Source organism: Dreissena polymorpha, chromosome 1, assembly GCF_020536995.1.
Source record: "Dreissena polymorpha isolate Duluth1 chromosome 1, UMN_Dpol_1.0, whole genome shotgun sequence".
In the NCBI taxonomy this organism is placed as follows: Eukaryota; Metazoa; Mollusca; class Bivalvia; order Myida; family Dreissenidae; genus Dreissena; species Dreissena polymorpha.
The window spans coordinates 24160790-24180417 of NC_068355.1; the positions used below are offsets into that span (position 1 = coordinate 24160790).

The 19628-nt window shown below is 34.5% G+C and overlaps 1 protein-coding gene across 1 annotated transcript in view; it reads left to right on the forward strand.

The window, feature by feature from the left end:
* LOC127847502 (fibropellin-3-like) overlaps window positions 1–19628 on the forward strand; it is a 116110-nt gene that overhangs the window by 66091 nt on the left and 30391 nt on the right. Inside the window, exon 6 of the mRNA XM_052379854.1 lies at window positions 9533–9646. Coding sequence (XP_052235814.1) covers window positions 9533–9646 — 114 coding nt within the window. The remainder of the gene's footprint in view (window positions 1–9532; window positions 9647–19628) is intronic.

Here is a 19628-nt window from a genome sequence, read left to right on the forward strand (position 1 = left end):
TAATTTGAGGCAAGAAAAAACACATCGCGCTATTATATATAACATATAACGCGCATCCGCAAAGTTCGAGCGCCCGTCTCGGTGCCGTCGTTTCCGGTGAAAGTTTCGCACAGGAGCTACCGAGTTTGGATATGAGACCACGAATCATGGCTTGACTTTATATATCAGTCAGCGTAGTACCTGACCAGACTGCGCGGTTGGACAAGCTAGGATGGACCAACTTCGGCCGCATATGACATAAGACCCATTTTCGCATGACGCGGGTCATCTGACCTTTATAATGTGTATATAGCTTTGAATGGAATTTGCACATAGTTTTTGGCATGGACTTATTGTTATGTTAATGTGTTGCACGCTTTCAAAAGCAGAGGGCATATATAAGATCAATTATACTACGGAGTTCATTTTCTGTTGCAAAATGAAATGCAATAAAGATTGTTACTCAGCGGTGTGTACAGTATGACAGCGTTGTCTGTCTGCGATGCTTTTATACTAGTTCTAAGCTGGCATACTCACCAATTGGACTCAACCATCTGCTCGAACAAGACATGATAAGTTCTACTAGCATAAACTTTTAATTGTAACTCATTTTAAAAATATTCATGTTCTTTATATTATTCAATTTTTTATTCAAAATTATAATTATTATTTCCTTTATTGTTGTTTTTCGCATTAAGAAACTTATTCGGCTTACGAAACTGAAAAATCCCATTGGGAAAAAAAATCCCATGGGAAAAAAAATCCCATGGGATTTAAAAATCCCACGGAATTTTGTTTTTTTTTTAAACACGACTAAACGCATTAAAATATCGTAGTTGTTCATCATTTAATAACATATGATGTTTCTGAAAGTTTCATGAATAAATCTCTCAAAATAAGAAAAAAATCCCATGGGATTTTTTTCTCCCATTTTAAAAAGGGATTTTTTTATTACTAAATATTTTTATATATAATTGGCATAAAACCAATATACAGTCCTTCAATAACGTTAAAATACTTGCAAACGCAAATAAAACATGTTTTTTAAAATGTTCAAAATCCCATCGGATTTTTCTCCCATTTGCAAATTATGGGAGAAAAAAAAACATGGGAAAAAAATCCCATGGGAAAATCGAAAATCCCATGGGAAAATGCAAAAATCCCATGGGAACCCCAACTTTGCTTATAAATTTCATAGTGAAGAAAACGCGTTTTTTGAGTGAAAATAACCAATTATTAATCAACGATAAGACTTTTATCGCATACTATGTCTCAAAGTAGCAAATTTTTAAGAAAAAGGGTAGTTTTTCCGGTGGCCGTTCATCCCAGATTAGCCTGTGCAGTGGGCACAGGCTAATCAGGGACGACACTTTCCGCCTAAACTTAATTTGCGGTAATCAGGGACTTCCTTGAAAATAAAAATACCAGAAAAGCGGAAAGTGTCGTCCCTGAATAGATTGTGTGGACTGCACAGACTAATCTGGGACGACACTTTACGCACATGCATTAAGCCAAGATTCCTCAGAACGCGGCTCAAATAATAGCCGTTGGTGAACTCAGTTGCATTTGCAGATCTCTGCATACAAAGATATATTTAAACTTGAACAATGTTTAATTTGTCTATGGTAAATTCTCTTATTGTACAAGAAAATAATTTAATATTTTAATAAACAAAGAATGGAAAACATCCCATTACACAACAGATAAATGAATGCATTATACCGTGTACAGGATGGGACATTCCGAATTCCAGTGTGGGACTATTTTTAACATCTTATACTTTACACATCTCTATGCCTAACGTGAATTAAATCGGAAAGCAAATAGTGCAGATTTTTTATGAACTGTGCGATATTTGTATGGCTTGTCGCACATTCTAAAATGTAAAAAGTATATGCATGGATTATAAACAATGCACATTGAACGAAATAAGGAAAATGTGATAAATTGACAATTCAAATGTCGTTTTGCAGTACATTTACATGCGAAATAAGTCGCGTTTATAATAAATAGTCAAAAAGACTCGCACTTTTCTCAACTGAATATGTGGACACAAATGCATAGGTATACATGTAAGCTAAAGATATACTCTGTTGCACAATGCTAAAAACGAACACTGCGTTTGAAAAATTATTGCTTAATTTAATATGAACGCCCTTTGTCCACTATATTTTATGTAATATTAGCGTTTTTTCAGATAAACATAATTGAATGTAAACACATGTATTTCAGATATCAACGAATGCGTACCCGCTCCGTGTAAGAACGGCGCCAAGTGCAATAATCTTCAAAACGCGTACTCATGCACATGTTCACCTGGCTGGCAAGGCAACAACTGTGATCAGGGTATGGCTATACATTGCTTGAAAATAAACACACTTCTTTGATAGCATTTCAGCTATAATTAGTTTTCTATGACAAAATCTTACATAGCTTTGGCATACTCAGGGTGTAAACGATTGGCCTTATTTTTAATTATTAAATATTGCTATTGTTTATCAATGGTTTTGATAATGACACTGTCATTTCACAACTTAATATAGCTGTTAAATTATGACCATCGCGTATGTGGTTTAAAGTATGGAATTGCATTATGTTATGCATTATGATGTCAGTTTAAATGTGAAATTCATATTAAATATGAATTACGAAATGGACCTTATAGTTTTTTAAATGAGAAAGATGACGTCCAAAATGGCTGAGTCAAGATACCTCATCAAAACTTGCTGCCTAAACCAAGATCGTTTCCCAAATTTGGCTTAAGAATAACGCATGTAGAAACATTACAACTATATTAGAACTTAAGTGTAAACTACGTGTCTGATTAAATGTATGTTAATATAAAATGTGCAGAGTATAGTATTACATGATCATATCACCATGATCCTTACATTACGATATAATTTATATCTTTGTATAAAGCACACTCTATGAATATATGATTTATAATAAATGAAAATTTACCGATGTTATATCAAGGGGCAAATTAGCTATTAATTGTTATACCATCAAACGTATTCTTTTTTAACTTTTGTTCATTAAGAGCATGTAGTAGTTGTGCAAGTTAGCCGTATGCTGTCAGTTGTTAAGCATATGAATATGTTTTTGTGTTAATATGTGTACATTTCACAACTTTTGTCTTTCATTCCGACGTTTCCATTAACACACCTGTATTTTGGGAGTTTTCATAGCACGCTTCAGAGGCTTGTTTATTAGCGATTGCATAGTCGCAAGTTATACTTGCCTTCCATGGCTGTTAGAACGTTTACCTTGTTATGAACCTTTCTTATAATGGAATCTTAATGTTCTGTCTAGACATTACCTTGGTTTCATTATTAAATAATGACCTCAACTTTTTCCGGCCATGAGTTTTTAAATGTCGTGTATGTTTTACACGTCTGTAAATTAGTGACTAAATTTTGTACTATTAGTTAATGTAACTGTTGGTTATATTGTAAATATTGTTAATTCAAGACAAATGCACAGGCTACCTTTATGCTTAACGTCGTCTCTCAGTTGTACATGTCCATAACGTACACAGCCTTTAGACAGGTTTTGCTTATTTTATATTCTTGCTTTTTGTTCTATCAGAAGAAATTAAATTAAAGCGTTATTTCAAATATAAACAAATGCGCACGTGTCACGTGTAAAACACGTGAAAAATGATCACAAGTATGTTACTACAAATTTCTATCAACAAGCTCAAACGTCAATCTATGAGAGTTTCAGACTTTAGTGTTGCACATCTTGTCCTTTTCTTACCATGGCTACAACTCAAACAATGTGTTTCTATAAACATGGCATGTCGCTTGATATGGCATTCTATACCCCTTAACGATGTCCCATGACATTCTTTCGATTTAAAAAACTTGTCGTGTACACGTTCAGGAATTTTGTCCATTTATTTTACTAAATAGATGCTGAATTTGGAATTATTGAGTTTGTGTAGCAACACAGAAGTGTGTTAATATACGCTTTACTGATGAAGCGGTCCATCAACGCCCCTTTCTGCTCGAATATACATAAAAGTAATACGGCCTATCAACCCGTAATTTAGACGTTAGCTTGACAAAAGCTAGTTTGTTATAATAATGAATATGGGCACATTGTACAAATTAAGTAGCAATACGTGTTAAATAAGTGTCGGATTAAATGATTTTTATATAAAATTTGTATAATTTGGTATTTCATGACCGTATCGCTTTATCACGAATAATAGATACAAATTATAATTTTGCATAAAGCCCCAGTTTCGATTGTGCTATTTGTTTATATGAAAATATACCGGTGTAATTTCATTAATCAAATTATATATAAATCGAAATACCAGTATGGTTATTATTTAACCTTTGTTCAATACGGTCAAGATCAGGTCCTCTTTTCCAAACATATATTAAGAAGTATGTGTAACATTTAATCGTATGCTGGGAGAAGGCTAGCATAGGGCGATGTTCTTGTGCTAATATGAGTTCAGTTTACATATGGTGTCTTTTATCCGACAATTACATGAACAAGTCTCCATCGCCCCTTACTCATCGACAAAATATGTTATATAACATGTATGCGTAGTCTTAATACAATTAAATTCTATTATGTCAACTAAATATTTTGATTAAAACAATATATAGCACAACAAAGTCGCTAATTATAACATGCGCAACAAAGTTTTTATCATGGACTATCTCTTTTCTCTTAGATTTTATCATTTTAAGCAAAGTGGTTGCAGCTGAGGCAACGCTTGATGCTACTGTAGTGGATAAATACAAGTGTATGATTCCTCGTCCTTTTGCAAACAATAGGCACATGGATTCAGATCCAGTGGGTCTGCATCTATAACGTGTTTCTATATAGACGCCTGTATGGGCACGTTTCACATTTTCATTACATGCGCCCGAGGTTGGTTTGCTTGCGATTGCACACCCATACCCTATTATACGTCCATGGCTGCCCACATGTATTGATTACATTTTCCTTTGTATCAGGATTTCCGTACCATTCTGTGAAAAAAAAACGGTCGACTTTAAATAAGCTGTAATATCGACTTAACGTTTGTTTAGAGTTGCATGCGTTCAGCATCTGAATAACTTAAGCCTTACCGATACAAAAATATAAAGGAAAAGTGTCGCGTACAGAGATAGTCTGTGCAAAGATCGAATCCGTCGCAACATGTCTATGCTTTTAGTCCATTTTACGAATTTAAATAACCTCCCACACCCTAAATGGTAATTCTATGATGATCAATAATAAGAGTTTCAGGACCAGGGTTCGACACTAAGGCACGTCCGACAGACATTGTCTAGTAAGATCGGTGGTGGGGCTAGTAAAACTTTGGGCTAGCTTGTCCGACTGGTCGTACATACAAAATCTATACTGATTCATATAACTATAACTAACCGAAAACCTTTTTCTCTTGATGTGTAAAATAACTATTGTATCCATTATTTACATCAGAACAAAACTAGCGTATATAAATAAATGCGAAGCATTCACATGATTCATCGCTATTTATAGACGCGAAGGAGAGCTTCCCGCAGAAATAGCTTGTTTCCATTTGTTGTCATGAATATTAACCCTTTGCATGCTGGGAAATTTTTAGTCTGCTAAAATGTTGTCTGCTGAATTTTAAAAATTAGCATTTTCTTCATTTGTTTTCAAATAATACTATCAGAATAGCAAACAGTTTGGATCCAGATGAGACGCCACGTTCTGTGGCGTCTCATCTGGATCCAAACTGTTTGCAAAGACCTTCAAAATTCGGTTCCAGCACTGAAAGAGTTAATGATTTTCTACAGTTTCATCAAACTTTACATCATGTTTTTACGACTTCTATCGAAAATCGGTATCGTCGATGTAAACATTTTGGCGACGGCGTAGCAGACGAGAGAATGTTATTTAAAGAATGGCTTTGTTCAAGGTTGGATTTTCGTCCGACAAATAAGTTTATAAAGAAGAATCCGACGGTAAAACTGACACAGATTATGATGGAAAAGGGCCTTGGAGCTGTGGTAGCATGGAGTACAGCGGTCAAGGAGGCTAGAATTTGAATACGTTTAATAAATGCCACCTGCTGTACATACATCATTTGTTTAACTGGTGATAAACAGTGAAATTACAACAAACAATTTATGTTGTTAAATAGTTTTATATTATTTTTTACTGTGTGCATCAAATAACTTGCTTGTGTTCACTATTTATTTTCTGATGAAACCTGATTAAACAGTTACACGACACAATTCTGTTTATTTGCTATGTCATTTATGGTCTAGTAGACATCAGATTCGGGCTAGTACATTTTAAGAGGAGCTGGTCCGATGGTCTGGCTGTTAAAAAAGTTAATGTCGAACCCTGCAGGACTACATAGAAATTAAAACCAAACCTAACACGACAGTATTTATCATCTACCACTAAAATGCAAATGTGGTTTGTGTCTCTAGCATCAATCATTGCCTTATCACGACAACGTCAACTTCCTCATTGGTAATGTTAAATTCAGGTCGATTGATAATTACAAGTGTATATGATTCAATATAAATATCTCCTGTAACGACTCACTTGTGTGTTTGAGAGCACAATATATGAAGTTTTTTATTTGTGAAATCATGTTTTCAAAGTAGTGTAATCATATGGTGTTTGTTCTTAGTGACTTCTAGTATAATATTATCTGGTGGTAATGACAAGCCACTTTTAAGTTTTTTACAACCTTGATACATTGGATTGCCTACGTGACCTCGCCATACTTGTGTTGCTGAACACCATGTTTCAGTCAAACACTAATTTTATAAAAAAAAATTCTAAGTTTTTGTCTTATTTCAGACTTAAAGTTGTCAACGAAGTTATGTATTTTTCCGTCTATTGACCAGTGAAAAACATACAGTACAGCAGATCAATCTATTACATAACATATAGTATAATGACCAACACTTCTACTTTTAATTGTTTTAGCAACCGCTTTGAAGTTTTTGTATCTGCGTGTTCCTGTTTCAGAAAGAGTAGCAGTAGGTACCAAAGTCAAACCATGTCTAAAACAAACTTAATGTCACATTCCTGGGAACTATTTCGTAAGCCAATCAATCTTGAATTTATAAGATACACGTCTTACACTTTGGTGTCTGAAACACTAAGTTGCTTTCTGGACACACAATGGATTTCAAATTTATTAGATATTGTTAGATCCCGGTACGCGCGTTATGACAATTTTTTAAATAAACGGGTTTAACCAAAACCAAAGCGAAGAAATGTCCAATGTATTGTTTATTTTCCAGCAACAAATGTCACTTTAAGATGATTCACAAAACTGATTCTAGCCTGTATATGTAATTATATTGACTGATCATTAAGTATTAAAAAAGTCAGCAATAACTATAATGTTGCCAGGCTAGACTGGGCAACAATTAAGGTGTGCAATAGTGAGCCATGCAACACAAAACCGTGGTATCAAATTAAACAATTCATGATACATGTAATGGCTAACAGAATGATTACCACTGGGGTATATCGATATTGACCCATATAAATGATCTGGCCATGAGTTTTTAAATTTGTCGTTTTGGTCTTAAAAGCATCAATGATTTGATAAACATTAACAGTCGTTGGTGCTATTGGTGCTATTGGTTCCAGTCGGAATGTTCATCATCTTTGCTAGATGAATGCTTTCGATTTAACGGATCAATACATTTTGTCAACTCGTTTGACAACTTGCTTAATCCTTAGCATCTGCACTAATCCTCCCATTTTTTGCTATTTGCTTCAGGTATAAATGTCCACGAATCTGTTACTACTAATATCTCTCAGCTAGCCCAAACGTTAATCTTTGAGAGTTTCAGGCGTGAGGGTTGCACCTCTAATCCTCTTGTTACCGACGCTATAACTCACACAAGGGGTTAATATAAACACGTCGCTTGATATGATATTTCATACCCTTTAAACATATCCCATCACATTCTCTTCCTTTAAAGACTTTTCGTGTACACTTTCAGGCATTTTGTATTTATTGTACTTAATAGATGCCGAATTTTGCATTATTGAGTTTGTGTAGCAACAGAGAACTATGGTAATATGCGCTTAACTGATGTAACGGTCCATCAACGTCCCTTTCTGCTCGAAGATACATAATAATCAGTAATACGACCTATCAACCCGCAATTTAAACGAACGCCTGGCAGAAGTTTCGTTTGTTCAAATATAACACTACAGACTAATTTTATACGCTAATGAGACATTTTATAATATCTTCAAACTGCTTGGCCACACACAAATACACACACACGCGCACGCACTCACGCGCGCACACGCACACACATACATGCATGCGGGCGTGCCTTGAATGAACCATCCGGTTTCCTGTACAACAGGATGATGCTTGAATTTTTCAGTCAGCACAAATATCCACAATTTAGTTATACAATTCCTAGACTGTTGTTTATTTTCCGATTGACTGATTGCTGATAACCATTTGCTGATTGAGCCGATTACAAACTCATCCATATCATTTTTATTTCAAATTTTGGCAAATACAATAAAGGTGTTTTCAACCAGTATTGAGTAATTTCGCAACATATTTAATAATTATATAACAAATAGTTTATTCCATGCTTACCGAAAAGTGTGTATAAGCGAACATATTTGCTGACATTTCGCTATAATCTTTAATTTTAATTTGATCAATTTACTCTCCAACCACGTATATCACAATATTGATATATTTGTCAAAATGCTGAAACGGGCGGTCTACTTGAAAATCGTATTGGAAATCTTTGGGCTCTGAATGATACATTGTACCAGACTGGCATCATTCAGATTCTTGATTTAGGATATGTTTCAAACTATAAATCCACTATTCAGACCCAAATCCGGGTGTGTGACGTTTTCTACCGGATTAGTGATTTTGTTGTTGCTTGTTCAATTTAACGCTTACATGGCGAATTAATACACATCTCTCAATATGTGTCGATACGGTTTGATCTACATCAATAATGTAACCACGCTGATTAATTGAGACATTGTGATTGTTTTGTTTTTCGTTCAGATACCAACGAATGTGCAACTGCGCCGTGTAAGAACGGCGCCTCATGCACTAATCTTCAGAACACGTACTCGTGCACATGCTCACCGGGCTGGTAAGGAAACAACTGTGATCAGGGTATGGTTATAAAGAATATGTGACCATCCGTGTTCAAATCCCTTTAAATATATTTCCGGTGGCTATTTTTTCACAAAGCTATTTCATACCCAGCCTGTAAACGGATGGCTTTTTATGATTAGCACATTGTGCCATACAAGTCAATCGCGTAACGAATTGTATTACCGTTTCGTAACATTATTCATTTGTTAAATACTTGTCTTTGCGTATTGTTAAATGAATCGATGGGGCCACAAATGCATAGGCTACATGTGGCGCTCAAAGTTATCACTCTGTTGCACATGCTCAAAACGAACACTGCGTTTGAAGAATTATTGCTTAATTTAATATGAACGCCCTTTGTCCACTATATTTAATGTAATATAAGCGTTTTTTTCCAATACACATAATTGAATGTAAACACATGTATTTCAGATATCAACGAATGCGCACCCGCTCCGTGTAAGAACGGCGCCACGTGCAATAATCTTCAAAACGCGTACTCATGCACATGTTCACCTGGCTGGCAAGGCAACAACTGTGATCAGGGTATGGCTATACAAAGCTTGAAAATAAACACACTTCTTTGATTGCATTTCAGCTATTATTAGTTTTCTATGACAATATCTTCCATAGCTTTTGCGTACTCAGCGTGTAAACGAGGGGCCTTATTTTTAATTATTAAATATTGCTATTGTTTATCAATGATTTTGATAATGACACTGTCATTTCACAACTTAATATAGTTGTTAAATTATGACCATCGCGTATGTTGTTTAACGTATTGAATTGCATTATGCTAATGTGATATTCATATTAAATATGAATTACGGAATGGACCTTATAGTTTTTTTAATGAGAAAGATGGTGTCCAAAATGGCTGAGTCAAGATACCTCATCAAAACTTGCTGCCTAAACCAAGATCGTATCCCAAATTTGGCTTTAGAATAACGCATGTAGAACCATTACAACTTTATAAGAACTTGAGTGTAAAATACGTGTCTGATTAAATGAATGTTAATATAACTTGTGCAGAGTATAGTATTACATGATCATATCACCATGATCCTTACATTACGATATAATTTATATCTTTGTATAAAGCACACTCTATTAATATATGATTTATAATAAATACAAATTTACCGGTGTTATGTCAAGGGGCAAATAAGCTAATAATTGTTATACCATTAAACGTTTTCTTTTTTAACTTTTGTTCATTAAGATCATGTAGTATTTGTGCAAGTTGACCTTATGCTGTCAGTTGTTAAGCATATGGATATGTTCTTGTGTTAATATGTGTACATTTCACATTTTTTTTTTCTTTCATTCCGACGTTTCCATTAACACACCTGTATGTGAGGATTTTTCATAGCATGCTTCAGAGGCTTGTTTATAAGCGATTGCATAGTTGCAAGTTTTACTTGCCTTTCATGGCTGTAATAACGTTTTTTACCTTGTTATAAATCTGTTCTACAATGGGACCCTAATCTTCTTTCTAGACACTACCTGGGTTTCATTATTAAATGTTGACCTCAACTTTTTCCGGCCATGAGTTTGTAATTGTCGTTTATGTTTTACACGTTTGTAAATTAGAGACTGAATTTCGTATTATTAGATAATGTCACTGCTGGTTATATTGTAAATATTGTTAATTCAAGACAAATGCACAGGCTACCTTTATGCTTAACGTCGTCTCTCACTTGTACATGTCCAAAACGTACAAAGCCTTTAGACAGGTTTTGCTTATTTTATATTTTTGCCTTTTGTTCTATCAGAAGAAAGTAAATTAAAGCATTATTTCAGATATAAACAAATGCGCACGTGCCACGTGTAAAACACGTGATAAATGTTCACAAGTATGTTACTACTAATATCAATCAGCAAGCTCAAACGTCAATCTATGAGAGTTTCAGACTTTAATGTTGCACATCTAATCCACTTCTTACCATGGCTACAACTTAAACAATGTTTATCTATAAACATGGCATGTCGCTTGATATGGCATTATATACCTCTTACAGATGTCCCATAACATTATCTACCTTAAAAACTTGTCGTGTACACGTTCAGGAATTTTGTCAATTTATTTTACTTAATAGATGCTGATTTTGGAGTTATTGAGTTTGTGTCGCAACACAGAAGTATGTTAATATATGCTTAACTGATGTAGCGGTCCATCAACGCCCCTTTCTGCTCGAATATACATAATTAAAAGTAATACGGCCTATCAACCCGTAATTTAGACGTTAGCTTGACAAAAGCTAGTTTGTTAAAATTTAACACCACCGAGTAGTGTTATACACTACCGAGACGTTGAAAACACCCTGATATTGCTTGGGCACACACAAAAAACACACGCGCACACACACGCGCACACACTCACACACACACACACATATGTGCCAGCGGGCTTGGCTTGAATGAATCATCATGGTTGTTGTACAACAGGATCATACGTAAATTTTTAAAATGAACACAAATATCCACATTTTTCAAATTTTCGGCAAAAACAATAATAATGTTGTCAACCATTATTTAATAATTTCGCAACATATTTAATAAGTATAAAATAAATTGTTTAGTCCATGCTTACCGATTCTAAATCGAATTAAAATGTTAAGCATTTGACTTTAACGATTACACGTACACGATGTGTACAGCTATTTTGAAATATATTATGAAGAACATGCGTAAAAATGTGTCTTCTTATTTTCGTTGTCGTTTTTCTCTTCATGTATAGTCCATAATATATGTAATGTTTTTTTCTGTGGTTAATATTTAATATATCTAAAAAATGCCACTCAGAAAAACAATTACCCCAGTTTAAAAGCATGCGGTTTAGATCTAATAGATTGTGATGGAATGTTAACTGCATAAGTTTGCATGAGTGACCATATTGGCTGACAGTTTTGGGATAATTTTGAATGTTGATTTCATCAATTTATTCTCCAATCAGAAAGCATCATAACAGCATAATAATTAAGGTAGCATATCAAGATACATGTAATTCATAAAGGCATGATTATTAAACCACATATATAATTATATATATATTTGTCAAAATACTGAAACGGGCGGTCAACTTGGAAATCGTCTTGAAAATCTTATGACTCTCAATGATACCAGACTGGCATCATTCATATTCATGATCGATGATATGTTACTGACTATTAATCCACTATTCACAACCAATCAAGGTGTGTAACGTTTTCTACCGGATTAGTGATGTGTTGCTGTTTGTTCAATTGTACGCTTTCATGTTGAATTTATATACATCGTTTCATATGTGTTGATACGGTTTATTCTAAACCAATAATGGAATCATGCTGATTAATTTAGACATTGATTTGTGTTGTGTTTATCGTTCAGATACCAACAAATGCGCAATTGCGCCGTGTTAGAACGATTCCAGCTGCACTAATCTTCAAAATGCGAACTCATGCACATGCTCACCGGGCTGGCTAGGCAACAACTGGGGCCAGGGTTTGGCTATAAATTGCTTGACAATAAACATACATGGTTTATTTCATTTCAGCTACTTTTCTTTGACAAAATATAACATAGCATACGCAGCCTGTAAATGAGTGACCTTATTTAATAAAGGCTGAGTGCAGACACTTTGCAAAAGGAGGGCTTTGACGAAAGAAAGTTTGTATTAACAATGCGATTTACGTACCCTTCGAGCCATGTTATGTGCTTTTTATATCCATAAACTGGTCGACGCGCAGTTACTTCCGATTTTCGGCGACTTTCCAAGCATACATTGGGAACTGAATAAGCACCGGTTTCCTTGTGCATGCAGGGATACAGGCAATGACTATTTTATTCCACTTTTTCAAATTATACCATCTGCACTCTCTTGACAAGAACTTTATTTATTCGCAACTTCAATGAAGTAAAGGTTATTTACACAACACGTTTAAAAGACTATGCTGTAAATGTAGGTGTTTATGAACGTTCAACGTCCCTGCTGTTTGTTTGAAATACTTCAGTAACAATCTGTTGGCAATAATTATTTAAAAAAATGGAACAAAATAAGACAGACATGTACGAAAGAAACATCTATGAAAACAATAACTTATTCTAACGATATATATATCTGTTACGACCAGTAAATTCAAAAATAATTCATCATTTCTTCTTTTGCGCGGCTGCATTCTTTTGTGCGGCTGCATTTCAACTTTGCATTAATCCACTGTGCGCACTAGGGCAGGAACGGATTTTTCGAGCGCCCTCGAAAACGTGTATTATTCCTATATTCATTGCTTATCAAATGGGTTGCTTATGGTTCTGTTATTTCACAACTTAATATATTTGTTAAATAATAGTCATTGCGTATTTGGTTAAACGTATAAATATGCATTACGGTATTTATCATAATGTAATCGTGACAGTGTTATACTAATTAAACATAAACTACGGAATGCCAACTATCATACAAAAGGAGGAAGATGGCGTCTGAAATGACTTCCAGAATCAAGAAAGCTACTCAAAACTTGCTGCGTAAAACAATATCGTATCCGAATTTGGCTCAAGAATAATAAAAATGTGCAAAAAATACATTTTGTAGCACTTAAGTACTAACTCAATGTCTGATTTAATAAATTTTAATATAACATTTGCAGAGTGTAACATGAACAAAGCGCCCTGATCCTGACCATAAGATACCATTTATATATTTGTATAAAGCACATTTTACGAATAAATCAATGTTTGTAGATGAAAACATATCGGTGTTATATCAGGTAACACATTTGATATCAATTGAATGCCTTTGAAGGTTAAATAGTATGTGTACCATTTTATCTGATGATGTTAGCTGTTTAGCATACGGTGAAGTTCTTGTATTAAATTCAATATTAGTTCATTTCACATATTAATTTTTGTCATTCATACCAAAGATGGCATAACAAAATACATTTAAACTAGTATGCATGTAGCTGTCCTTTTTAAGAAAGTAATCAGCCAGCCATTTTTGTCTGCTTAATGTTACATTGAACATGGTTGTATTATGTTAACCTTAACCTTTTGCCAAACACAACATCTGGCACACGTAGTCGCACTATACACATGAGCACCGAATTGTTAAACATGCGTTATCGCTTTTTACATTTGCATTATATCATGTTAAACATATTGGGTGGAGCTTAATCAACACTCGGTGCTACTGTAATGGTAAAATAGAGTGTGATGCCTCATCATTTCTCCAACAGTAAACACATTGATTCGGATTCGGGGGATTTGCATATATTGCATGTTTCCATAAACACGCCTGTACATGGGCACTTATAATATTTCCATAGCATGCTTCCGAGGCTTTTCAGCGAGCGATTGCATAGTCTTAACCTACTTGCCTTCCTTGGCTGTCAACACGTTTTTTTAAAGAACATTCCCTCTGTACCAGGCTGTCCGTACCATGCTGATGCCAAGTGCAACGGTCAACACCCTTCTCTTTTGCTTGTCGATTCACAATTGTAAGGAATATGGAAACAAAAAACTAACCCACAATTTAAACGTACGACTGAAAGAGCTTGATTCTCAGATAAATAGTTAGATCAAAAAATGATTGAACATTATTATGAGTAAATACCGATCGCAAAAAGTTCTCTTGCTAGTATTCCTTATGTCCGTACATATGTGGGAATGTTTTCCCATGTAAGAATCTTGAGACTATTGACTCAATTAGCTCCTCCATCTCGCTATTAGCAAAAATCGTGCCCACTGACCCCACACAATTCCTCAGATAGTGCACACTACCGAGACATAGTTTTTAATTCTGAAACTACCTCGCCATACACACAGACATACATACACACTCAGCACACCGCTTCAATGAACCATTTTCTTTCCTGTTCTTCAGGATCACAAGTGGGTTTGACATTTGACACACATATCCACAATTCATTGTTAAACATTCGATACTGTTTGGTAATAAAATGGTATGGGAATATGAAATACTATATGATGTTGTTTGTGTTACCACTGACTCTACATTAAAAACTCACCCACATTAGTTGTGTTTCAAATTGTCGGCACAAACAAATAAACTGTAATTTTCTATATTCGGAACATAATCAATAATTGAATTTCATTATGTATTCCAGGCTTACAAGGTGTTAATCAAGTTTTCACATTCCTGTCAGTGAGTATTACCGTAGGACGATAAGTTAATGGCTTCATGTTTTACCACGCTCTTATGTATAACAATGATAGCGAAATAGGCTCCCCTGTCGTCACCGTCCAGAAATCGTTAAAAAATAAAAAATATACACTTATAGCTTGTGTCACACCTATGTATAGCTCAATTGTTTTGCTTGATTGGTTTTGAGTCAACGTTGATGTCATTTTTGTTTCCGACTGTTCATACGAAATTTTAAAGACAAGAGAGCTTCTATTAATTTTAGCTCGATTGCATCGAAAGCCTTAGGCTTATTGAAACGCTCACGTGTACGTATCCTAATTTGTTTTAAGATAATGAATGTTGTATTGTATTTGCACATTTAGTGCTAACAGTTAAGTATAATTTACTTATCATTAAGATTACATAATATTTCATGAAATTATTCAAGAAGGTCGGAACAACGTTAAACTATTAAATGCTTTACTTATAGACATTGAATTAACTCTTTCAAATAAACTGAACTCAAAAAAGGTAACCGTTGTTGACCCCATCATCGCTTGCTATTAACATTCCCATAATATCTGTAAAGACACTATATACTTTTGCATGTGATCGTACCTCCACCAAGAGATAATCGTCAATACATGCTTACTACTGATATGAACAGGGGTTTTATCATGTAATCTATGGACTGGTGAGCACCTGACAAAAATAAAAAATAGTGGGTGTTAATAAGAATGTTTATATTGAGTTTCAAAATTCCTATGTATTTGGAGAAATATGTTTAAAAAAGTTGCCTTTGAATTAAAATTCCAATAGTTTCTGCGTTTGGATAAACAAAATGGTACGTAGAATATGTGTATGAATCTCACCATTCAGAGTTCCAATAGCATATGTATCACAACCATATTTATTGCTTGCCACATTGACCCTTTCAAATGACATTTATTTCTTGTCAAATGGACTACAGAGAATCTGTTACGAGGCTCATGGCTACTTAGGTTATCGACGTAATATTAATTTATGATTTTTACTGCCTTGAAAAAAAGATCGCTTATATCGCAATTTAATAGTTGTATCCATGTTATAGTTCTAGTTAGAAACACTTCCGGTTCGGGTTAAGAACAGACACGGAAATGTTAATTAATAAAAATTGGAATAAAAGCTATTTGTCAGTGTTTAAACTATAAATTTCATGGATTTATAATGTGTATGGACTTAAGCCAGAAGGGCAAGTATGGTACTTTGTTTGAAAATGAAACAGAAAATTAAGTATTTATAAAAAAAATATTGCCTTTTAATTTTTCGCCGGGTGGGGCTGGATTTATTTGAACTTGTCGGCGAAAACCGGTTCATATCAACATCCTAGTTGACTGTTATTTTTTACGCATGATCAAACCAATTGATGAAATATGCGACCAACCCTCGAATGCGGCAAAGCGTAGCCAATCTACCGAATATGTTCACATTTATGTAAATGATTAAAACAGTGATTAAATTACACTGTTATATCCAGAGCAAAGTGCAGCGTTCTGTGTTAATAAGAATGAATAATAGGGCGTATTATCCCACAGCAAGTGAATTGGCGGCTAGTGACAGTAGTCTTCTGGAAACGTCACTCTTTGACACACCCGAGGAACCAAAACATAACCACAAATCTAATAAAAAGAAGACTGAAAAAGTTACATCTGGCCAGAAAATTATAACAGAATTCGTGACCACCAAACAAAATGAAATCCAACCAAACCGTTCAGAACCATCATCTTTTGAAAAGCGACTGGATAAAATATGTTCAAAACTTTCAAACGTCCTCACAAAAGACGATACTGGCATAATAAGAAAAATCATAATATATACGCTTGAAGAACTCAAAGAGTAATTGCTAGGATCAGTCGTGGAACAAATAGAAATAATAGAAAGCAATATGTTTGACCAAGCGAAAGAATTGGCGTCGCTAAAAGAAAAGCTGAATGAGAAAAAACAAGGAAATATAAATTCTAAAAAAATGCTACGAATCCTCCAAACAAACCTACGATGCCGGTATAAATGATATTGAGCAGTACGCAGAACTAGTGTCCGTATATCTGGCCTATCAAATGTCGTTGAAAACCAATCGTCAATTGAAGTAGCCGACAAAACGGTCAAAATGATGAGCCAACATTAAGACATTCATCTTGAATGCAAAGACATTGATGTCTCTCACAGGCTTGGCAAGTACATTCCTAACAAGAATAGACCAGTTATAGTGAAATTTGTGCGGCGACGAACGAAAATTGACGTCATGAAGAAAGCCAAACTTCTAAAGGGCACCGGAATATACATTAACGAGGATTTAACAAACAAAAACACGGAAGTGATAGCATCTCTGCGCCTCAAAGAACCGGGTTGTGTTGAAAGGGCTTGGTCGTTAAGGCAAGCTGTTCGTGAGGTATAGGGGCAGTGAGCGTAATGAACAGATACGTTTTAATCATTACCAGAGCTGGCTGAGTAAACCGTGGCCAATCAAAAAACCGACCACATACGCTCAGAAAGTATCGCCTACTGTTGCAAGCAGCCGACCACCAAAACATAAGTAATAAGAACTTCGTAAACTTGTGTTTCCTACTAAAGCAGCAGCAGTCTTGTAAGCATTCATGTACCATATCGTGATGAAATTCGCATTTATAAATGAATGAATACTTTGTACATACAATAAGTAATAACTAAATTAAAAAATTTGACGATTGAAGTTATTTATGTGAATATTTCATTTTTACGATCGTTATTTTTAGTATAGACTGCGCACTGTGCAAGTCTTCTGATTACATATGTGTCCTTATTATTTGTCCATGTACCTAACTCATTGTTTAGTTTGTGGAACTTACCTTTGCTAATACTTACGTAATTACCTTTCGGCTCCTTCCCTTCCTCATATTCATTCCACTCTTGCGTATATTTATATATACCTTCCAACGTATCTATATTTAATACGCAGTTACTTAATAATCGACCTTGCAGTGTGCGTATCTCCCTTACAAATCACCTACACACACAAATGTTTTGCTGCGTACGTACTGTAAAATTACCCACCGTCTTGTTTACTTACCTATATACCAGACGGTCTTAGCATCATTTACCTACTAGTTATCGTAGGTAAATGTCTTCACTCGTACCTTCGAACCTTTCTTTAATTATATTTTATAACTTATCATTCTTTGTACTTACCGTCTTAATGGCTTTTAAACCATGCTACTTGCATATGTTTAAATGTTAATACCACTAAGTTCGCTTTTGCCCGTCATGATTTAATTATAATACAATAATGGTACGAATTTTTGTTTTTGATATCAATCGCTTCCATACACAAGGTTTTCGCCAATAACCTTGTTAGCATAAGTTTTTTTTATTACAAAATATTAGAGTATCTATAAATAAACAAAAAATTGTCTCGGTAATTCAGTACTGATAAAAAGTCTAAAAACAAAAATGCCTAGTAATAATGCTCGCCAGTATAAATCTGGGTATAATCTTATTGTAAGAATCTATTAATGTACCGTTACGACGAAGGCATTAATCTTGTAACCTGTAGACGAGGGTAATCAATGAATATTTCCTCGTGAATTATATTGTTTTTGCCACATAAAAATCGTGCACGAATAAAACTAATCGTAAATGAATAGAACATTTATAGTGCAAAAAGCAAAATACAAGTGGAGTTCAAGGATGCCGGAAAATGCTTTAGAGCTGAACAAAACAATTGTCAGTGTGTACCTCCTTTTTTTAGTCTGTTCATAGAGGTTTAGTCTGCTTGATCGCAATATCAAAATTGTCAAATATATTACAGTGGTTTGTCTTTATACTGTGTACTTGGCATTCAAAGGACATGTGCATGTATTTTTGTATTGTTGCGATGTGGGTTTTTTCTGTCACACGTTACGTATAGTCTAAAGAGCATGAATAATGTTATTTTATTGTTGAATTAAAGATAAAGCAATAAAGTCGTGAATTACAAGCAATTTTAATCATCATATCTTACTAGGGAATTAGGTTATCGCCAACGAAAACTCGTGCAAAACGTTAAAAAAAAATAATTCAATGAGAATAAATGGTATCATGTATGCATAGAATGTTAAATGCTAATGAAGCTCACGGGTGCCGGGTCAATTGTACTAAGCTATACACAACAAGTTGTATTGTTAGTTGTGTTGTTGTTGTTTCTTTCGTTTGTTTTCACATGTTTTCACATTGTTTAGGTTTCTTTATTGTTAGCAATATATAACAGTCATTGACATGACAATGACTAATTTTTTGTATTATTTTGGCGACTTTTTTCTGTCTCATTGTACATATATTGTACATATATTTTCTTGTACACGTTGAAATGTATAGTTGGATCCGATTGTATCTTTATTCATATTGATCAGTCAT